We start from the raw sequence: 23,919 nt of genomic DNA on the forward strand, positions 1-23,919 counted from the left end.
GCTCTTGTAGCCGAGCATCTCTAGGATCACTGATGCTGAGGTGTATATCAGCTCATTGGTTTCCGTGATCGTTCCGGTCGGGATCGTTCTCAGAATCAGAATCAGAATACATTTATTCGTCCCACAATGGGGAAATTTGCAGTCCACAGCAGCAATTGAAAAGGGATGGAGTTGGGCTGGGGTGAAAGGATAGAAAACAATATATATATATATATATATATATATATATATATATATATATATATATATATATATATATATATATATATACACACACACGTGTGTGTGTGTATGTACAGTGGGACCTCGGATCTCGAACGCCTCACAGTTCGAACAGATCGGAGTTCGAACAAAATATTTGAGATATTCTTGCTTCGTAGTTTGAACACCAATCGGTGTTCGAACGCCAATACGACGCGTGAGTGCGTACGCGAAGGTGGGGTGCTGAGCGGAGTATGAGTGTATCGCTCTCTCCGTTACCAACTGTTCTCGCTTGCGGACGTGCTGCGTTTTGCTCTCGCATTTAATATAGTGTATGAAGAGTTTTAGCCCCTAATCATGCCTCCAAAGAAAGTAAGTGCTGCTAAAAGTGTCAAAAGAAAAGTAGTGCGTACAACTATTGCATTTAAGAAAGAAATAATCGCAAAATATGAAGGAGGTGTGCGAGTGTCTGATTTGGCTAGGGAATACAGCATGGTGAAATCTACGATCGGTACGATATTAAAGAATAAGGAGGCTGTGAAATCTAGTGATGTGGCTGTGGGAGTGAGAGCAAGTATCATTGGATAGATATTTTATGAGAAAAGAACATCCTGGAGCCGAGTCATCCGGAGCTGTCACGTTCCGAGCGAGAGTGACTGCAGCTGACTCGTCGGAACGTAGTGGAATGTTTGGGATCCCAAAGCAGGCGGCAGAGACGTACTACCCAAGCAGGATGTTTATTCACAAATAAAAGAAAACACAGCGAGTAAGAAGGCAGGAGGTGATCCGAACCGCTTACTACGGCAAAAAGCAAATGGCACACGAGGGTGCAAAATTGCGCAATCCCGGAAGATGACATAAATTTACGGGACGCAGGGAAAATACCTTGGACCGGATACACTCACGCATCGCAGGAAGAGTCCAGGTACGGTGGCGAGTTGTCCGTGATTAGTGAATTGACAGCAGGTGGAGAACGGCCGGGAGAGGCCCCCCCCCCCCCCCCCCCCCCCGCCGTCAACTCACAAGTGACAGGAGCAAAGAGATGGTTTCGGTGTTCAAAGAAATCGCTTTTCGAACAGGGTCCTGGAACGAATTATGGTCGAGAACCGAGGTATCACTGTATATGTATGGCGGCCCGGTAGTCAAGTGGTTCGCACATCGACTTCACAGTGCAGAGGCTGTGAGATCAAATCTGCTTCAACATACATACAATTCGCTTGCAACCGATTCAGGATGACTCCCGCCCCTGCAGCCCTCATGAGAATCAAGCGTTCTGGAAGATGAATGAATGAATGCATTAATTAATTTAACATTAACAACCTTAAATCGAATTAACTTTAATCAATCAATAAAATTGTGCATAATTTCAATAAGAATTAACTCATTTAAAATTATTCCTGCAACATCATGGATTGAATTTATGAAGGATTCAAGTAATTTGGAACGGACAAAAAATGCTTTAAAACTTGTAAGTATTCAGTATTTTGTGGTCAAAGGCACAATTCCAAAGCCTGGCAATAACATGTTCAGCGGAATTTTCTTCAAGAAATGATAATACAACTAATATGCTGTGAAGTTGATGCAAATCATGTTTGTTTGTCCACACATACAGGCCCTGCTTTATTTCATCCATGTGATGGACCACATTGCTGTCAAGGAATATGTCATGGTTTACTTCCACACCCTGACAGGAGAACACAACCAATTGGACACTGAATTCCTCAAAAACATCCATGACATTGTCGACATCAAGTAAGTGATTATTGTGTCATGCTAATCTCAAAAGCGATACTTTACAAACTACTCGGGCTAGTGTTGTTTTCATCGATAATGATTACATTTCGTTGACCGCCTTTTTTTTCATGATCACAAAAAACCATGCCAGCTACAACATTGATGACAAAATATATAAAAGTATTGGTGGGTGCTCGAACAGAAGTTTAGAATGTATGCATACTTCATGTTGTTTGTTCCAAGGGGAACATAAACAATCAGGCACATGGATGGACATGGATGTAATCACAACTCTCCACAGTTCGATTTCAAAATGGCTACTTAACGTTTTTTCTGTGGTTTTAACTATTCCACCACTATGAGGCACTGTAATGCATTGTAACGTAATTACTGGGGGCAGCACATGGATAGAAACACAGTGAATTTTGGACTCATTTCAACTTTGTTGATAGTTCAAAGGCAGAGTGTAGACTGCAAGGTTAAAATTTCCCGCACAAGCCATCTGTACAATTTGAATAGAACATACAAGCAAGGGAACCAGCTATTAATGAAGTTTCTCGTGTGTCTGCCTGCATCTGTTGCTGTTGCAATATTACAACTTCTAAGACGTACAACCCAAAGCTCCTTGAGACACTTTAGCCAAAAAGCTATCCATTCTATCAAGCCATCAACGACCATCACAAAGGTAAATAAAACAACTTTCTTATACAGTACAGTTTATTTCTTTAATTACAATAAGGCTTATTTAGTTGAAAATTATGTTTGATGGGAACCTGGGAACAGATTATTCTCATTTTAATGGTTTTCTGTGGGAAATTAACCTTTGGAATACACACTTTTCTCCTTCCACACACTTTCTGGGAAACAATTAAGTTTGTAAGCCAAGGTATCACTGTATATATGTAATGTAGCGGTCCATCATATATGATGATGACACTTGTCCCAATGGAGGAGAGATAGGTGGGGTGGGGGGACACACCTGCAAACACGAGCACGCTCCTGCAGTGATGCATCTGGGCGGCGACCTTGCGCCATTTACGCATTTTGACAGCCACCGGCACAACTTTGGAACTCCACTGTGCCAGCACCGGCGCATGTTTATTACGATTAGCGTACATTGCTATGTGATCTGGGCCACATATGACACACTTCTGTTACTCGTTTTTTAAGAAACAATCCAATAAGTCTGCAGAGGGTAGTGACAATTTGTTGCAGCAAACTGCTGTTAATGATTCGAATTTAGTGGCAAATGGGAATGATTTCAGAGCTCTTGCAGCACATTGGAAATCTTCAAAGCAAAGTAATGTGTTTAAGTAGACACTAGTAAGAAATATTCTACAAAGTCTGTTCTCTTTGTGTTCTCTGTAATACCATACAATATCAAAATAGCACAGGATTGTGTCATTACTCAAGAAAATTGAAATTGTTTATCGTATGTATGAATACATTATTTGACTTGAATTGTTTGTTGATGAATTAGAAAAATTGATTTCACTCAAATAATTAATTTAAAAAAAAATAATTTCATTTGCAATTTTTAAATATCGATGAATGTATTTTATAATAATAATAATAATAATAATAAATTTAATTTCAAGCGCCTTTAAAAACACAAGGACAAGGTCACTTTACAATAAAAACAATAAAAACATAAGTAAAATGATAAATAATAAAATAGCAGATTGAACTAGACATTGAAAGCAATTTCAAACAGATGGATTTTGAGGTGTGACTTGAAAATAGGGAGGGAGTCAATATTACGAACGTTGGGTGGAAGTGAATTCCAGAGTTTGGAAGCAGAGCGGCTGAAAGCTCTCCATCCCATCGTGGTGAGACGGGCAGAGGGCACATAGAGGTGAAAGGCGGATGAGGATCTGAGGGACCGAGTGCGAACGGATATTGGTTTATTTCAATCAGTTTAGTATACTTGGACAATCTAGTTTAATTGGGTCACATCCATTTTAGACTTTGGCCCCCTTTTCAGACACCAGGGCCAAATGGCCCCCTTTTTTATTTTACCAGATGCATCACTGCACCTGTATATACCTCACACACACACCTATTCAAACACATGCACACATCTGTAAATAAATTGTTTTTGTTCTGTTTTTTTTCTGATTCTGAATCTGATTATAAATTTAAATAAATGCTTGTTTTGTCATCAAAAGGCTTTTTTCTTGTTGTTTAATAGAAGGAAACCACTGTCCATGTGTTTGAGGTGTCATTCAAAGTTAAAAATATGGTCTTTGATCACCTTTCTGCCTGCTTCAAAATGCTCATTTTCTCGACTAATTGGGGAAAATTGGGCATTTGGCCTGAAACCGCCATTTTGGAACAATACCATTTGCCCCGATTTGTAAAGTGACCGAACTACAACTAGCCTCAAACGCATCATTTTCTGCCGCCGCTCGAAAAATGAACATCAAGAATAGCTCATCTCGCAGTGCATGTGATCTTATACGTTCGAGAACAGCAGACGAATAAACATGGCGAATAGTAGCAGCGAGAGTCCAAAGCATCCTGCAAAAAAAAACAAGTTATGAATGTAAATTTCGGTCAGGTTGGCAAACTGAATATTCTTCGATAAGAGCAAGCGATCGTGGAGTGTCATTTGCATTTTGTTCAATATGTTGCGTGCATATTTCGGTCAGCCGTGGTGGAAAAAAATGATGTTGCAAAACACAACAAAACTGTGCAACATGTGGAATTATTAAATAGTCGATCGACAAACGAAAAAAGCAACACATTCCTCACCAGCAGTAAAGACGACTCCTCTAATCAAGTGACAAAACCAGAGGTTCTATTTGCCAACTTCGTAGCCGAACACAATCTGCCTTTTGCAATCCGGGACCATTTTTCTTTGTAAAAAAAAGAGGAGGTCAACATGCTCGAGAAGAAAGCTTGACGTCCAATTAAAAACTGGTGTCATCTATCCGTAACACTACTTATGCACACTGCCCGTCAAGGCAATTCTACTGTGTAAAAGGGACAGACGTAGATTGGGGGGAAGATTGCGACCTGACAGTTGCCCAGTTATGTCAGTAATATTAAAGATTGAACACAAACATGATGGTTCTGTTCTGTAAACCAGTGTTTTTCAAACCTTGTGCTGAGGAAAATGATCCAAATGTATGCCTTTGCGGCCTGTCAATTTGCTATACACTTCAATGAGTGACAGAAGTAGCAGAAACATCTATTGGCCAAGTGTGTAGAACACACAAGGTATGTGTCTCCGGCAGAACATGCTCCACTAAGTTCATAAAAAAAATATACAAATAAGTATGGAGGACACTAATAATGGCTAATCTAATCTAATTCCTTAATGTAAGTAATACCTCTCAGGAACAACTGAAACAATGCAAGGTATCAAGCAGAGCCAAAGTGATCAGTGGTAGAATAAAATCCGATAACAGTTCTACAGTTGGTGCAGAAAATCAGCAACTAATTAGCGATTAATTTTAAAGTGATCAGTTGCCGTATTTGTAGTAAAACAAGTGTGATTATGCAGATGTCCTTGAGCGCCTCAAAGTGTCTGATGCTGGAGATTATATTTGTCAGTAACAGTGGTTCAAGTGAGTACAGAGCTGAAGCTACAATGATGGTATTGGGATGCTGTTCCACAGAGTTGTGCAAAATTGCAAAGAGCACTATACAGTTATATTTGGATTATTGTTTAGAGGGTTAATGGCTAGGGTGAAAAACCTATTTAAATGTTTGCTAGATTTGGTGCGCATGGATTGTTAGTGCCTGCCTGAGGGGAGTAGCAGGAAAAGGTTGTGTACAGGGTGTGAAGGGTCCAGTAGGATTTTTGGTTCCAGTGCCAAGTCCTCAAGAGTCCCCAAGAGTGGGAAAGGCAATGGCTCTCTGCAGCTAATCAAGGCATTGACACTATATGCGCATTTTCTCTGCTCCACAACAAGCAATAAGTCATACTCATGCCAAACTCCTATTATGGCAAAACGACTTCTTCTTTTCCACAGCAAATCAGTGTCCTCCATCTTGAGAGGTTTGATCCGCATGTTTGTTTTGGCCAAGCTTTTACGTCATATACCCTTCCTGACACAATTTATCCGGGCTTGGGACCAGCAAAAGAAGACATATGTCCCTTTGTGGCTACAGAACAAGCAGTTTGCAGCTTGCTCAGTAAAAGGCTCCCAAACACAAAATGGTAATCGGCACAGCAACATTCAAAAAAGCAAAAACTATACTCACCATTTGATGACAATGCTCTGATCTTACCGTGAAATGGGCATCTCTTTTCTTACATTACATCACAAACAGAATTCCAGTCCTTTAAGATGCTTCATCTTCCTGTCACTGTATTTGAGAATGTGAAATGCACATATGGTAGTGGGGACTATTTTGTCCACTCGGTGTCAACAAAACCTTACATGGCACATGTGGAAATTCAACCTATTACGTTATTCAAAACAATCATTTCTACATATTAATTATTTATATATTTTCTCTATTTCTACATTTTCTGATTTCTACATACTACATTTTTTTCAACATTTTCTACATTTTCTGATTACAAATTCTTTCTCTCAGATTATTTTAGTTGACATTACAATCTAATGTCCTCAAGGCCTTCAGAAGTAATTCTGCTGTCTTTGATTTACCCCAAATAAAATATAGACTTTTAGCTTTTCCTGTCATTTTTTTCAAAGAAACTTGTAAGTGTTGTATCTGCTCATACCATGTTTCACGGTCTTTTGGAGATAGGAAGTGTTAAATTTGTACCAGACATTATGATGAAAATGTTTAAGTTTTCTAATTTCTGTTTAGGAGATACAAAAAAAACAACATATGGACCTCCGTTTCAATAATCCTATTGAGAATGCAAAGCTATGAGGTACAGCTATTAGTGGAAAACGCATCGTTCACTTACAATTATTCGCATCGGGTACCAAGTCAGCATCAACAATATCATCATGAAAATAGCGTTAGCACGCCGAATGTTCCAAATTCTGGACACGCCTTATTTTTAATATTTATTGGTAAATAAACAAGCTGGCCTTATTTTATGCATTTCAGCCACAAGGTAAACCTCTTCTGAATATCTCATAAAATAGTTACAACATATCTTCTTTTCCTTTCGGCTTTTCTCCTCAGGGGTCGCCACAGCGAATCAATGTCCTCCATTTATCCCGGTTTTGTGCATCCTCTTCTCTCACACCAGCTACCTTCATGTCCTCTTTGACCACATCCATAAACCTCCTCTTCGGTCTTCCTCTCGGTCTCCTGCCTGGCAGTTCAAGGCTCAGCATCATTGTCCCCATAGAGTCACTGTCTCTCCTCTGACCATGTCTAAACCATCTCAGTCTGTCCTCTGTGACTTTCTCTCCAAAGCCTCTAATATGAGTTGTCCCTCTAATGTACTCATTCCTGATCCTATCCAACCTGGTCACTCCCAAAGAAAACCTCAACATCTTCAGCTCTGCTACCTCCAGCTCTGCTTCCTGTCTTTTCTTAAGTGGCACTCCAGTCTCCAGTCCAAACATCATGGCTGGTCTCACCACTGTTTTATATACTTTTCCTTTCATCCTAGCTGAAACACTTCTATCACACATCACACCTGACATTTTTCTCCAGCCGCTCCAGCCTGCCTGGACACGCCTCTTCACCTCTTTTCCACACTCTCCATTGCTCTGGACAGTTGACCCCAAGTACTTAAAATCATCCACCTTCTTTATCTTCTCCCTGTAGCATCACTCTTGCACTTGGACCCCTCCTTCCTCATGCAATACCACAGCTCTTCTCTGGGCACCCTGTCGTACGCTTTCTCCAGATCTACAAAGACACAATGCAATTCCTTCTGACCTTCTCTGTACTTCTCTATCAGCATTCTTAAAGCAAACATTGCATCTGTCGTACTCTTTTTTTTTGGCATGAAGCCATACTGCTGCTCACAAATGTTCACTTCTGCTCTTAGTCGAGCTTCAACTACTCTTTCCCAGACTTTCATTGATGGCTCTTCAACTTTATTCCTCTGTAGTTAGTCCAACTCTGCACATCTCCTTTGTTCTTAAAAATGGACACGAGTACACTTCGTCTCCATTCTTCAGGCATCTGTTCACCATCTAAGATCTTGTTGAATAATCCAGTCAGGAACACCACCGCCACCTCTCCAAGACACTTCCATACCTCGATTGGTAAATCATCAGTCCCGAGTGACTTTTCCCCCTTCATCCTCTTCTGCGCCCTCCTCACTTCATCCTTGCTAATGCTTGCTACGTCTTGGTCTACAACAGTCGCGTCTTCTACTCTTTGTTCCTTCTCATTTTCCTCATTCATCAATTCTTCAAAGTACTCTTTCCATCTTGCCATCACACAACTGGCACCTGTTAATACATTGCCATCTCTATCCTTAATCACCCGAACCTGCTGCAGGTCCTTACCATTTTTTTCTCTTTGTCTCGCCAGCCTGTAAAGATCAGTCTCACCTTCCTTGCTTTCCAGCCGAGCATACAAGTCATCATAGGCCTCTTGTTTGGCCTTTGCCGTGCCGTGCGCTGCATCTCCTTTTACTGCTGTCTATTCTTGTCCGTCCTCTGTGTCCCACTTCTTCTTTGCTAACCTCTTTCTCTGTATACACTCCTGCACCTCCCCATTCCACCGCCAAGTCTCCTTCTCTACCTTTCTTCCACTCGATACACCAAGTACTTTCCGACCTGTGTCTCTGATTATATTCGCTGTAGTTTGGCAGTCATCTGGAAGGACCTCTTGCCCATCCAGTACTTGTCTTACCTCCTTCCTAAATGTAAAATAGCTACAACATATACTTACGTGATATTTCATCCATGACTAAAAATAGGAGCTTTGAAGATGGAGGTGCGCATGTTGTGTTGCGCAAGAAGGAGATGATGTCACTGACGCTCTTAAAGGCAAAGCTACACATAACCTGTTTTAAAGGGACATGTAACTTGTGCTGCATCAGTTCCAATCGACACTTGAACTGCTACCTTTCATTTTCTCGATCTATAAGCATTTATCTTTAGTGTACCGAATTTGGCACAATCATCCGTAAAGGGTTAAATGCGCAGCAAGCAAAATGTGTCACACATTTCTGTAAACGTCCTAAAAACTATCCACTGTGGGACTAATAAAAGTAAATCCAATCCAATTCCATAACGCCATCAAATTCAATAAATACATTGCATGTATAAATCATCTGTCTTTAACTTCAGCGGAATATCAATTTGTCAGATTAAAACGATCATTGTGCTTATTCACTATCGTTTTTAATAAATCTATAGTTATATTTTATTTAAAAAATCTCATGATTTCAAATGGTGAATCTCTATTAAGTAATTAATCATCAGCGAATCTAGCAACATTTACCATGTCAATTCATTCCAATTTGATATGAATGTTGATCAATCAGCCTAATTTGCCTGCCTATTTAATTTACAGTGGTTTACGAACGCCTTGCCTTACGAACTTTTCGGTTTACCAACGTTAATTTTATGAAAATTAAACCTTGGATTCCGCACTACTTTTCGCGATACACACCCCCTACCATGGCTGGCGGAGTAATCTTCTGTGGAAGAACACCAAGCACGTGACCGAACAACGCCCCAGCCGGCCTGCCTTTCCACACCCCTTTTCTCTGAATGCACATGTCGATCCAGAGAGAGAGAGAGAGAGAGAGAGAGAGAGAGAGAGAGAGAGAGAGAGAGAGAGAGAGAGAGAGAGAGAGAGAGAGAGAGAGAGAGAGAGAGAGAGAGAGAGAGAGAGAGAGAGACGTCGAAACACGAACGAGGTGTGTGTTTGTCTGATTTAGCCGCTTAGCGTATATGCTAATTCCATTTCAATGTGTATCATTGTGTTCAGCTGATAGAAAAGGCTGGCATGATATTACCCTTCGATCCTTGAAAGCACCATGGAAAAATTTGTGGCCCACATGCATCCTTGAAAGGGACTTTGTGTCACGGTTTGCGAGGTGGTGATGGCGGGTTCGGATCCCAAAAAGCAGGCAAGAGGGAGCAGGAGGTTGTATGTGAGAAATTGTATTAAAATAAAGTCAGCAGGAACAAAATGTAAAACATCAAAATCACCTGAATGGAAAAACAATGCAAAGTAGCAAAAGAAGACCAAGAGTAAAAGTCCGCCAAGGTTAAACAAACACATACACAATGCATGCAGCAAACAAGCAGCAAACAAACAATGAACCGGCACCGGATGATAGTGCCGGGTGTCCTTTTAAGTGTCAATGATTAAACGACCAACACCTGCGAGGCTGCAGGCAGGGCTGACGTCGCTACCCGCTGGTCGCCAATCTCATCGGGACGACCAGCACCTGTGCAGGTGTAGGCGGGGCCGACAGCGCCCCCCGTTGGTCGCCAACTAGATCATGACACTTTGAAGGATTTGATCCTCATGACTCTGTTGTTTTGGACGACATTGGACAGAACATGGGACGCGAAGTGGATGCAGATGACATCGAGGAGCTTGTTGCTGACCATAATGAGGTCCTCAACACACATGATTTGATTTGCTAAGTGGAATGATGTGCAGGCTTTTATTGAACAGTTCCATCCAGAAAAGACTGGCTATGAGAATCATCGACATGATGAATGATAATGTGATGCCTCAGTTTCGTAAGACCTTACAAATCAGAAAGCAACAGGTGTCAATTAAGAGCCATCTACGACCATCACAAATATAAATAAAGTGACTTTATTATACAGTGCAGTGTATTTATTTCATTACAATAGCACATTTATTATACATAGAATAAGGTATGTTGTGTGTAGTTTTGAGGCGTATTTAGTTGAAAATTATATTTTATGGAGACCTGGGAACGGATTATTCTCATTTTAATGGTTTCCTGTGGGATTTTTTTTGAGGGGGATCCACACTTTTCGCCTTACACACTCTGTCTGGGAACCAATTAAGTTTGTAAGCCAAGGTCTCACTGTACTTATTTGTTGTTTCAACTGGACGGTTATGAGTAAATTGGTAATCTTACGCGCAGCGCTGCGTGGGGTATTGTTCCCCATGAAAAACAATTCAGCTCAATTTAAATGCCAATAGTAAATGTCCAAACATCTGTCTGGTCTCACCACTGTTTTATACACTTTTCCTTTCATCCTAGCTGAGACCCTTCTATCACACATCACACCTGACAGGTCACGGAAGATTCACGATCTATCACAGCTGCATTTAAATAATAAAAGAACATATAAATGCCAATAGTAAATGCCTAGAATTTTATACGTCCACTCTTTTACTATGTCACTTTATACAAACTACAGTAAAGTCTCGTTATATCGATATTCAAGGGAGTCCGAAAAAATATCGATATAACCGGGACTATCGATATATCCGACCCTGTTTGCATGTAATTTTCTCCGCGCGTGCATAGAAATAGTATCGATATAACCGGGACTATCGATATATCCGATATCGATATAACGAGACTTTACTGTATATTCTTATTGCCTAAACTGGCCAACAAAATCAAAATATAAAATTTACATATCTATATCTCCTTAATTGTATTATCAATAAGAGGACCTTAGTTCCTTGGGAACTCCACATCCAAATTTGTTCATGTCCTGTCAGACATAACTTTTTGAACTATAATTATACATTTTAATCATTATTTAGCAAATGCGTCATGCAAGATGGCATGATGCAAAGAGTGATGGGAAAATTAGTGATATGTCATTAATGAGGACATCGAGCAGAAACAAAACTCTCCTTGCTGCATTCGCTGGCATACTGGCCACGGGGTGTTGCATGGTTGGGCAGGTGTTTCGATGTGACAGGAGTGGAGACCTTATGTCTCATCTGTATGACCCCACTAGTCTTCTTGCAATGACTTTGATGCAACCACATGGCTCTTTCCCCAGGGTACAGTCCCTCGTCCTGTAAAGGGAGAAAAGAGAACTGCGCGGCAGATTACATGCAGGCTGGAACAATGTGTTTGCATAATGCCTTTGCCACAGTTAATGCATCCGCCTTTCTTCGGAGGGTACAACTTCTACCCATTCGGTGAACGAATCAATTTGCTCAAATTGGCTGATATATAAGGATCCTCAACAGCAGATCCCAGAATGCGGCTGTGAATATTGAAAACATTTTTCAGGCGTCGTCAAAAAATGTTTCTAACTCCATCATGTTGATCATTCATGCTTGTGGGTAGGGGCTGCCCCAGCTAGTATCCCCCCACCTGTGCCCAAATCCCCAGGCTCGCCTGTTGTCTTAAAAAATGGCCTTCCCTCCAGCCACCTGGTCGTTCGCATGAACTGTCAGAGGTGCGAAAACTGCAGACGCCCCCCGAGGTTCCAGTCATTCAGCCCAACACACACAAAGCACAGCCACCACATTCTCTTTGTCATTGGCAAGTCACACACACACACACACACACACACACACACACACACACACACACACACACACACACACACACACACACACACACACACACACACACACACACATACATACATACATACATACACACACATTGACACATAGACACACATTGACAGATAGACACAGTGTGTCTTTCTGTGTGTGTCTGAGACACCTCAAAATGGCTCTCCTCCACCGACCCCCCTGTGTCCATGAATTTTCCCTCCCCACAAAGAAACTCCCTCGGAATACCACATGGCATACAGTAAATGATAGGATGTATTAATATCACGGAAGATTCACGATCTATCGCAGCTGCATTTAAATAATAAAAGAACATATGAAGCCTCCAATAAGACAAATAAATCCCCTCTGGCCCTCGTGCAAAAACCCCGGTCTGGAATCCGCCAACTAGGTCAGGGTTGGGCAAACTTTTTGACTCGCGGGTAAGATTCGCAAGATTGCGTCTGTTTTTAATAAGTTTCAATCGAAGGTGCAAAGTTAAAGAAATCAACATTTTGTCATGATCTGGTTGCACAGGTTTCTGGTCGTCCCGATCAGATTGGCGACCAACGGGTAGCGACGTCAGCCCTGCCTGCAGCCTCGCAGGTGCTGGTCGTTTTAATCACTGACACTTAAAAGGACACCCGGCACGACCATCCGGTGTCGGTTCATTCTTTGCTGCATGTTTGTTGCATGCTTTGTCTGCAATCACATGCATTGTATGATGTGCATGTGTTTGTTTAACCTTGGCGGACTTTTACTTTTGGTCTTCTTTTGATGCTTTATTTTTTCTGTTCTGATGATTTTGATGTTTTGTTTGATTTTGTTCCTGCTGACCTTTATTTTAATACAATTTGTCCTGCCTGCTTTTTGGGATCCGCACCCGCCATCACCACCTAGCAAAAACGTGACACATTTATTGAAAAATGGAATCACTTTCAACATTCAAAACATATTATTACACAACAAAATACTCACGCTCAATAATATCTACTTGTGTCAAACTCTGCAAAATCATGGATGGATAGTCCTGACCGCGCGCTCTACAAACTCGCCACGGACGCCCTTGCCTTCACGCGCAAACAGTACACGTGTATCGTTGCTAAGCACACAGACAGAGGCTACCTGCAGTTGAGATTTGCATACTCGGCACGGCAACCAATCAGAAGCTTGATTCATTCTTCCGGACTTTCCGAACCGTTACATGGTCGTGCATTTGCATATCATTTTCCAAAATAGATGCACAGAACCTCAGCCCAGAAGAAAGATTCAAAAGAAGCTAACAAAATTTGTAACGCTATAAAACGTAAATTGCGATGTTTTTTTTTTTTTGTGATTACTGTTAGATTTTTGTCAGATTAAATATTGTTCTTTTTCTGGTTCAGTTCTTCATTTGTAGTCTAAATATTCAATCAGCAGGAAGTAAGGTGATATACAAAAAAGAATATTCATTATTCTGCCAGAGCACCGAGCAAGAGAGAGAGAAAGGGACCAGTGAAGAAAAAGGGGGCTGCTGTTCCCCCAATATATGTTATTTATACCTTAGCGAGAATGACCTCATTTTAAAGGGAGTCAATCGGCTGTGACTTAAGGCGTGGAACATTGGACTGAAACACGATATGAGTGTGTACACTACAAATACATGTTATACAAATTATAAGGTAAACTACACACACACACACACACACACACACACACACACACACACACACACACACACACACACACACATATATATATATATATATATATACACACAGTAAAGTCTCGTTATCTCGATATCGGTTATATTGATAATACTGCTTATTACGATACTATTTTCATTTCCCGGCAAATTTCTAGTATTTTTATGTATAATTTGTTCTGTTTGGTACGATACATAGTTATTACGATAATCTGGTTACTACGGTGCTCTTTTTTATCTCCCGCCGGCCATTTTGCTATGTTTATATCGATACAAAAGCAGTTTAAGGTCAATCGATATTTGCTTAGGGGTTTCTATACATCACCACCATTATCGAAATCTGTTTCGGTCGCGCCGTTGGTCACGTGACCAACGGCAGCTCCCGTGTCTTGCGCAGTGTAGCATATGCCATTTTCTACCAGCTTCCATGTTTTGAACTGTCATACGCGAGCACAATAAAAAAAGCGTAGCAGAGCTTATATACAGTACTGTTGTTCAACACCAATTTAAACCATGGGGATACGTAACAATTGCGACCTTGGAACGAAGTACCATGCAATAGTGGCTGTCGAGGAGAATCCAACAAGGAGCAAATCCTCCATCGCGAAAGAGTAATGTAAATGTTGCAGTTTTTGTTTTCCATCCATTATTTAATTATTATTTAATTGTGTTGTATTCAGATATCTTTATCGCTTGCAACAATCACTGTTTTTCATGTGTGTACATGCTGGCGTTCGTGGTTTCGTGTGTATAGAACAACGTGAGGATTTTGCATTGGTTGCATTTTTGAAAGGAAATAGTCATTAAAAAAGTGTAAACGTAGACGTTTTTATTTTATGCATACGTTTATTTTTCACTTCACTGCTGTACAAAAAGCATGTTAGATACACAATCCATGAACCTAATGATAAAATTACATGCCATATCAAAAGTCCCCCATTTATGTGTTGCCCCCCCCCCCTTTTAATGCAGTTCGGCGCAGGACGGATATATCGATAGTACGGTTATATCGACATTTTTTCCGACTCCCGATAATATCGATATAACAAGACTTTACTGTATATATATTTAGCATAACAATGTAGACTAAATTTAGACACATGAATGAGTGGTTTATAATAAACACTGAATGTTTTAGAATGTGCATATATAAAATAGTCCCATCATTCCCCCCTGATGCACAGAAAAAACATCAATGCATATATCTCCAAAAGGGTCTTCAGCATGAACGTCATAATTAACGGCACAAGGAATTCAGTGTCATTTGTGACATCAATCAAAACTTCATGGCACTGGGTTCCTGGATGGTGATCAACAGGACGACGAGAGGGAACAAATTTGTTCTGTCACATTTATTCGCAAACAGGCCCCAGGGTGTGATATGGATGAATAGGTGTTTGCGAAAAGGGTGTGTGATTTGTCGACGCGGCTCCAGTGACGTGCTTCAGGAATCTCCTTGGCGGTCGATTTCCGCGCGAGTCCAGATGATGCTTGTGGCTGCTAAAGACGGCTAGCAGCTCCACGAACGGTCCATCCCATGTTGATGTGATTCGTCTTCTTCTTCTCCGACATCTTCTTCAGGCCGTGCCTTCGTCCTGTGAGGAACAGAGGAGACTTGCGGCAGGTCACATGTCGACAGGATGTTTTTATTCTACACATCACACATTTTCTGGGTCTGCTTCTGTCCCTGTCTGTCTGACTCATCATGAAGGCTCTGTAATGCATTCTCTCACAAAAATGGCAGTAAATCATTGTTAGATGTTAATTGGTTCGTAAATGTTAGTGGTTAGTGAGTCTGCATTTCTGCAGAGAACAACTTTCTTGGGGAATACTTTTTATTTTAGCCAACTGTGCTCATCACCAAAATTTCTACTTCCCCTGTTGTGACATGAACAATCTCAATTTGCCAACTGGGAACATGTTTGTGTGGAAAACACGATTCATCTTTGACATTGCACAGATAATCAATTTGTATAGAACCATTTGTCAATCACTGTTCTTGAATTTGGAGGCCAAATTTTGGCATGTCTCTCAACACCTGCATGGGCACCAATCCACGTGGTATTTGACACGAAAATTTAGCACGTTGAGTACAGTTTCTTCTGCTGCTGCAAATTCTCTGCTAGCGCCTAAGCAAATCATATCTGCAAATTTTGGCTACACATTTGCATGTCACCACATTCTTTGGGTAGAGGACAACCTTCAATAATTCTTTGCACGACTTGAATTGGCAGCGGGCACTCCTGCTAATGTGGCTACCCTCCCGGATCGAGTAGGATTTGCAGGAAGCATTTTGTCAATCTGTGGGAATGGTTGTCATACTTGCTATTTGTTATCCATGTGCAGTGCAATGTTGTCGGTCACTCGCTCTGGACGTAGAGCTGTGTTGATACAAAGCAGTTAAATCTTTGGCCACCATCTTTGGTTATTGGGCGTCCAGGAGTTCCCCCTTGGAGAATCCCCTTCCTTAATTCTGAAAAAAGCTGTTAGCTCAAAAATCCTTTGCAATCTGATTTCAGATTCCGCTTGAATTTCTGACTGACACAGATGTCTGTTTCCTTATCGCCAATTTCACAATTTCCGACTCGAATGTCGAGAAATTCCTCAAATGTGCTGTACTTTTAAATAATAATAATTAATAATCAAAATCAATTCAATCACAATAGGTTTCATTGCCTTTCCAATTGTAACTATGAACTTCTTTTTTAACCGAGAAATGTATTCACTGTACGCAAAAGACAGCCAGAAGATATTTTAAAATGTAGCTATTTTTATAAGCAATATTTTCAATTTGATAAAGCCAAATTGCATCGGATTCCATCGTTGGCTTTTGTGTTGTTCACAATTCCCATGAAAGGGGGCCATCAAATGGCCCACATCTAGCAAAATACAATCATCATCGAATTGAATGAGCACATGTCCACCTAGTGTTCGTAAAAAAATGCAGCTGTCCAAACTATCAGTTAAAAAGAAAAATCCAATTGACAAAATCAAATACTAGGTGCAATCATGTACGATCAAATATTCCTACAGCATTCTGAATGTCTAGCATCAAAAAATGTGTCTGAAAAATTCTGCGGAAAAAAATATATGCAAAATAGAAACTGTCGTGCATTTGTGAAAACGGCAAAAAATGATGCTTTGGGAAATCTAAACTATTATCAATAGAGGCTTTGTCATTGATCCCAAACCATCAGTTGGGTGTGCCAAACTCTAGATGTGCAAGTGCATTTCACCAGTTTATTAAATTTGAAACAGAGATTACATTTTGTTTCCAAAGACATCAAGAAGCAAAATGCAATCCGGATGGTACAATCGTGATTCAGCAGTGTCTGTGCCGAGAAAATCACAGGATGGGTGGATGCAAGTGGCTTGTGCATATCACAGTCCATTAATTCGTGTCACCACAAATTAAACAGCCAGTCAGGCACCAAATGATCTCTCTGCACATGACCACCTTACCCAATCAACATCCTCAGATTTTCCAAATTAGACTTTTGCATTTTTTACAAATTTCCCAATGTGTGATGCAATTAAAAATAGTTATTATCTTGTCTTCTTAAAAATGTTTAGTCGTCCTGCAAATTTAATAATTTCTCAACCACCATCCTCGCTCTGTTTGCGAATTGTTGCATCTCACTTCATCTGCATAAAAAGCATCATGAAAAAAAGTTAGTCATCATATTTTGCAAATCAACCTTGTACTCTTCAATTCAATGTCTCCACTGGGAGACTAATAAAGGTAAATCCAATCAAATCCAATTCGTTATCCCCATCAAATTCAATATATTTCGCATGTATGAATCATCTGTCCTTTGATTTCAGTGGAAATAACATTACGCTTATTCACTATCAATATTTTAGAAAATCTATAAATCTAGCTTTCATGTAAAGGGCTCATAATTTCAACGGGTGAATTTCTATTAAGTACTCAATTATCATTGAATCTAGCAACATTTACCTTGTTTTCCTATTCAATTTCCCTATTGTGGGACTACTAAAGGCGTTCCGATTCTGATTGTGATTTGCCAATTCCATCCAATTCGAGATAAATGTTCCTGTCATTCATTTTGAAGTGTTGGGATTTAATTCACTCTTATTTTTTATCCAATTTACTATTTTTAATCAAGCTTTAAATTGTGCATTCATAAGTGTCCTAGCTCTAACTCGTCAGAGTCAGATAGTTTCCAACAAGCAGATGCTGGTAATGCTCACTGTTATGTTTAATATCTGATAGAACAGTTCTTATCACCTCTGCATTCCAATCTGCAGCTTTTGGGTAGTTTGGAGACTTGAAGCTAAACTTATTTATGACTTTTTATCTGTTTCGTCTTCAAATACACAACAATATTTCAGGTATAAACGTTTTTTTTATAATCATTTTCAATTTGTGGTCATTAAAACCTTTCATTTTCATGAAGTGCGTCTTAGACTGCCTCGCATAACAATCCGCTATGTCAAAAGTCTCCTGACACTTATTCACTGTCATTATTTTTGAAAATCTAAAAGGGCAATCTTTCATGAAAAAGAGCACAGAGTTTCAAAAGAGTAAATTAATCTTAATCATTTATCATCGAATCTAGCAATACTTATCTTGCTGATTTCAATCCAATTTGAGATAAATATCCTTATTTTCTCAATTGAGCCGTGATTCAGAAACTAATCGAGCAGAAACTACCTTGTTCCTGCTCGTTATCCTGAGGAATGCTAATGTCTCACTTCCAAAGCATCATCCCCCAGTTTTGTGCTGACAGAGGCCCCAAACAGATACTGGTAATAAAAAGGGTGGCAGGAGTCATAAATAACTCTAGCTTCTTTCAAATGCAAACAACCAATGTTCAAATCGCGCTTGAGAACAATGTGGCACAATTTACATGCCAATAATTTTATAAATTCATTATTTCACTATCGTTTTATACAAATTATCGTGTTAATTCATTTTCCATGTCCTGGGGAGCGCTGGAGCGTATTCCAGCAGTCCTGGGCAGCAGGGTCACTGCTGCCTTGGCGTGCCTGGTGTCTATAGAAAAAAAACATTGTTCATCACAATAATATTAACAATCCACATCGTTTGGGCACCAATCACGACTCAATACCGTTTGTCCTGGAATTTAATAATTCACACCAAATTGTTCATGTCTTGCCTCCAAAATAACTACAGTGATACCTCGGTTCTCGACTAACATCCGTTCTAGAACTTCTTCTTTTCCTTTCGGCTTTTCCCCTCAGGAGTCACCACAGCGAATCAATGTCCTCCATTTATCCCGGTTTTGTGCATCCTCTTCTCTCACACCAGCTACCTTCATGTCCTCTTTGACCACATCCATAAACCTCCTCTTCGGTCTTCCTCTCGGTCTCCTGCCTGGCAGTTCAAGGCTCAGCATCCTTCTCCCTATATAGTCACTCTCTCGCCTCTGGACATGTCAAAACCATATCAGTCTCGCCTCTCTGACTTTCTCAGCAAAGCCTCTAACATGAGTTCTCCCTCTAATGTAATCATTTCTGTTCCTATCCAACCTGGTCACTCCCAAAGAAAACCTTAACATCTTCAGCTCTGCTACATCCAGCTCTGCTTCCAGTCTTTTCTTCTCTGGCACTGTCTCCAGTCCAAACATCATGGCTGGTCTCACCACTCTTTTATACACTTTTCATTTCATCCTAGCTGAAACCCTTCTATCACACATCACACCTGACATTTTTCTCCAGCCGCTCCAGCCTGCCTGGATACGCCTCTTCACCTCTCTTCCACACTCTCCGTTGCTCTGGACAGTTGACCCCAAGTACTTAAAATCCTCCACCTTCTTTATCTATTCCCCCTGTAGCATCACTCTTGCACTTGGATCCCTCTCATTCACACACATATATTCCATCTTGCTGCGACTGATCTTCATTCCTCTCCTTTCCAGGGCATATCTCCACATCTCTAGTTTCTCCGCCACGTGTTCCCTGTTCTCGCTACAGATCACAATGTCATCTGCAAACATCATGGTCCAGGAAGATTTTTGTCTAACATCGTCTGTCAGCCTGTCCATCACCATAGCAAACAAGAAGGGGCTCAGAGCTGACCCCTAGTGGAGTCCCACCTCCACCTTGAATTCCTCAGTCATACCGACAGCACACCTCACAACTGTCTTACAGTCATGATACATGTCTAGCACCGCTCTGACATACTTTTCCGTCACTCCAGACTTCCTCATGCAATGCCACAGCTCTTCTCTGGGCACCCTGTCATACGCTTTCTCCAGATCTACAAAGACAATGCAATTCCTTCTGACCTTCTATGTACTTCTCTATCAGCATTCTTAAAGCAAACACTGCATCTGTCGTACTCTTTTTTTGGCATGAAGCCATACTGCTGCTCACAAATGTTCCCTTCTGCTCTTAGTCTAGCTTCAACTACTCTTTCCCAGAGTTTCATTGTATGGCTCATCAACTGTATTCCTCTGTAATTAGTACAACTCTGCACATCTCCTTTGTTCTTAAAAATGGGCACGAGTACACTTCGTCTCCATTCTTCAGGCATCTGTTCACCATCTAAGATCTTGTTGAATAACCCAGTCAGGAACACCACCGCCACCTCTCCAAGACACTTCCATACCTCGATTGGTAAATCATCAGGCCTGAGTGCCTTTCCCCCCTTCATCCTCTTCAGCGCCCTCCTCACTTCATCCTTGCAAATGCTTGCTATGTCTTGGTCAACAACAGTCTTCTACTCTTTGTTTCTTCTTCTTTGCTAACCTATTTCTCTGTATACACTCAGGCACCTCCCCATTCCACCACCAAGTCTCCTTATCTACCTTTCTTCCACTCGATACACCAAGTACTTTCCCACCTCCTTCCTAAATGTAATGCAACACTCTTCCTTTTTCAACTTCCACCATTTTGTCCTCACTTCAGCCTTTGGTTTCTTCATCTTCCTCACTGCCAGCGTCATCCTACACACCACCAACCTATGCTGTCTGGCTACACTGACAGTCACTGATTTCCTTTAGGTGGCGCCGTAGACACAAAATGTAGTCTACCTGTGTACTTCTGCCTCCACTATTGTAGGTCACCCTATGTTCCTGTCTCTTCTGTAAGAAAGTATTCACAGTAGCCATTTGCATTCTCTTAGCAAAGTCAACCACCATCTGTCCTTCAGCGTTCCTCATCTGGAGTCCAAACCTGCCCATCACCTCCTCATCATCTTTGTTTCCAGCGCCAACATGCCCATCGAAGTCTCCACCAATTACAACCGTCTCACTTCTCGGGATGTTCTGTATGACTTAATCAAAGTCCAACCAAAATGTCTCCTTCAGCGCCGGCTCACATCCTACTTGTGGGGCATACCCACAAACAACATTGAACATCACCCCTTCAATATCTAGCTTCAGACTCATCATTCTATCTGATACTGTTTTTACTTCTAAGACATTCCTAACAAACTCCTCTTTTAATCAGAATCAGAATCATCTTTATTGCCAAGTATGTAGAACACACAAGGAATTTGTTTCCGGTAGAACACGCTGCACTAGTATCGTCGTCAAAAAAACTGCTAAGTGGCACTATACAGTTCCATTTTGGCTACTGTTGAAAGAGTTCAAAGAGTTAATGGCTTGGGGGAAGAAGCTGTTTAAATGTCTGCTGGATTTGGTGCGCATGGATCGGTAGCGCCTGCCTGAGGGGAGTAGCTGGAAAAGGTGGTGGGCAGGGTGCGGAGGGTCCAGTAAGACTTTCCATGCCCTAGTTTGGATTCTTGCAGTGTGCAAGTCCTCGAGAGTGGGTAGGGCGGTGCCAATGATTTTTTCCGCCGTCCTAACTGTCCGTTGAAGTCGGATTTTGTCCAATTTTGTGGCGGCCCCGAACCAAACGGTGATGGAAGAACACAGGATGGATTCGATGACAGCCGTGTAGAAATGTTGCAGCACCTCCTGTGGCAGGCCATGCTTCTTTAGCAGCCTCAGGAAGTACATTCTCTGTTGGGCCTTTTTCAGAATAGAGTTGGTGTTGACCTCCCACTTCATGTCCTGGGAGACTGTGATGCCCAGGAACTTGAAGGTCTCAACGGTTGACACAAGGCAGTTGGATAGTGTGAGGGGTAGCTGTGGTGATGGATGTTTCCTGAAGTCCACGATCATCTCAACTGTCTTCAGCGTGTTCAGCTCCAGGTTGTGATGGCTGCACCAGAGCTCCAGCTGCTCCACTTGTAACCCCAACTCCATTTCTCTTTCTGTCTTCACCATGATAGAACAACTTAAACCCTGACCCTAAGCTTCTAGCCTTGCTCCCTTTCCACCTGGTCTCCTGAACACACAGTATGTCTACCTGTCATTGTTCCTACATTCAAAGTTCCTACTCTTAGTTCTATACTCTTGGCGGTCCATTTCTCGCTTTTCCTCCGGGCACACCACACTCCTCTCCTTCTTCGACCAACAGTAGTCCATTTTCCACTGGCACCCTGAAGGTCAACAGTACCAATGGTGGTCGTTGTTAACCCGGACCTCGACCGATCCGGTATGGGATTCATAGGTTTGATTCGTTGTTTTGGCATTTTTTTTTACGTCGGATGCCCTTCCTGACACAACCCTCTGTATTTATCCGGGCTTGGCACCGGCACAATAAGACACTGGCTTGTGCCGTTTTCGAACCTTGTTTGAAAGCGTTTTGTTCGAACACCGAAACCATTTTTCCCATTACAAATAATGTAAAGCGTTTTAATCCGTTCCAACACCCTGAATGTTTACCTTTTTAGTACAGTATTTAATACATTATTTTATGCATGAAATTGCACATTAAAATGCTGACCAACACATAAAAAGCAATATATATCTCAGGAAATGTTAAGCAAAATGGCAAAGACACAAATAACATAAACATAAATTTAACCCAGGCTAATTGTACGTTCGTAAAGAAAAGGATTATGAATATGATTTTTTTACCTCTGTGGTGGTCAGCAGAAGGCGCAGGTGGACGGAGGAAGGAAATTTATTGTTGGGAAGGTGAGTCCCCTTCCATAAAAACTTCGTGGAGCTCTTCTGTCTGAGGGGTGCTCACAAATTCAAATCTTTGCTACGGATGACTCTGCTACATCTTGTAGCAAAGAGATTTTCTCTTAAAATATCTATCCGATGACACTTGCTCTCAATCCCATAGCCACATCACTAGATTTCACAGCCTCCTTATTCTTTAATATCGTACTGATCGTAGATTTTGCCATGCTGTTTTCCCTACCAAGGGTGCTTAATACGTCGATCGTGATCGACCAATCGATCTCCATTGTACTATTGGTAGATCGCAAGACAAGGTGATGTGACATTGTCAGGAACTGACGCTTAACAAATCAAGTGGAGTTCTTTTGAAAAAAAACTTGACGTCAGCCAATTAGCCATCCCTTTATTTGATTGATACACCGGAGAAACAATCAAATGACATCTCATTGAGAAACTCACTGCGAGCTCAAACAACGCCCCTTTGTTGCAAAGTGAACAAGGATGTCGTTAGTTACATCCTAATTTTCGCCCGTTTTTTCCCCTTAAACGTAAACGAGTATAAAAAAGTGCAAGAGCTGGACCAAGTAAGAAGAAAAAACGTATCACTTTCATACGGAATGAGAGGATAACTTCTTCGCGTTATTTTACTGTTTTTTTTTCTTGTTTTTCGATACTTACCATCTGACTTTTTTTTTCGTCTCTTCTCTAATTTACTCATCTAATTTACTTTCTACAATGTATCTTTGTCCTAAGAATCTGCTTCAGCTCCCACATTCACCCCCCCTTACCTGCACTTTTTTAACCTAAAAACTTGAGGTGCGGGTGCCGTCGTGGGCAAATGCCTGCACCCTGCCTCCTGCAATTTATAGCCTGTTCAATCAATTGTATATTGTTGACTGTTCCATGTGTTTGTTTGTCTCGAATTGTTTATAAAATTCCAATTCCATAATTCCTCCTGCAGGG

At 41.1% G+C, this 23,919-nt stretch overlaps 1 protein-coding gene across 1 annotated transcript in view; it reads left to right on the plus strand.

Annotated features, from left to right (window-relative positions):
* gdap2 (ganglioside induced differentiation associated protein 2) overlaps window positions 1-23,919 on the plus strand; it is a 127,446-nt gene that overhangs the window by 70,209 nt on the left and 33,318 nt on the right. Inside the window, exon 11 of the mRNA XM_089003356.1 lies at window positions 1,814-1,953. Within this exon, the coding sequence (XP_088859482.1) occupies window positions 1,814-1,953 (140 nt within the window). The remainder of the gene's footprint in view (window positions 1-1,813; window positions 1,954-23,919) is intronic.

Source organism: Hippocampus bargibanti, linkage group LG08 (genome assembly GCF_051943395.1).
Source record: "Hippocampus bargibanti isolate YZ-2025 linkage group LG08, ASM5194339v1, whole genome shotgun sequence".
Taxonomy (NCBI): domain Eukaryota; kingdom Metazoa; phylum Chordata; class Actinopteri; order Syngnathiformes; family Syngnathidae; genus Hippocampus; species Hippocampus bargibanti.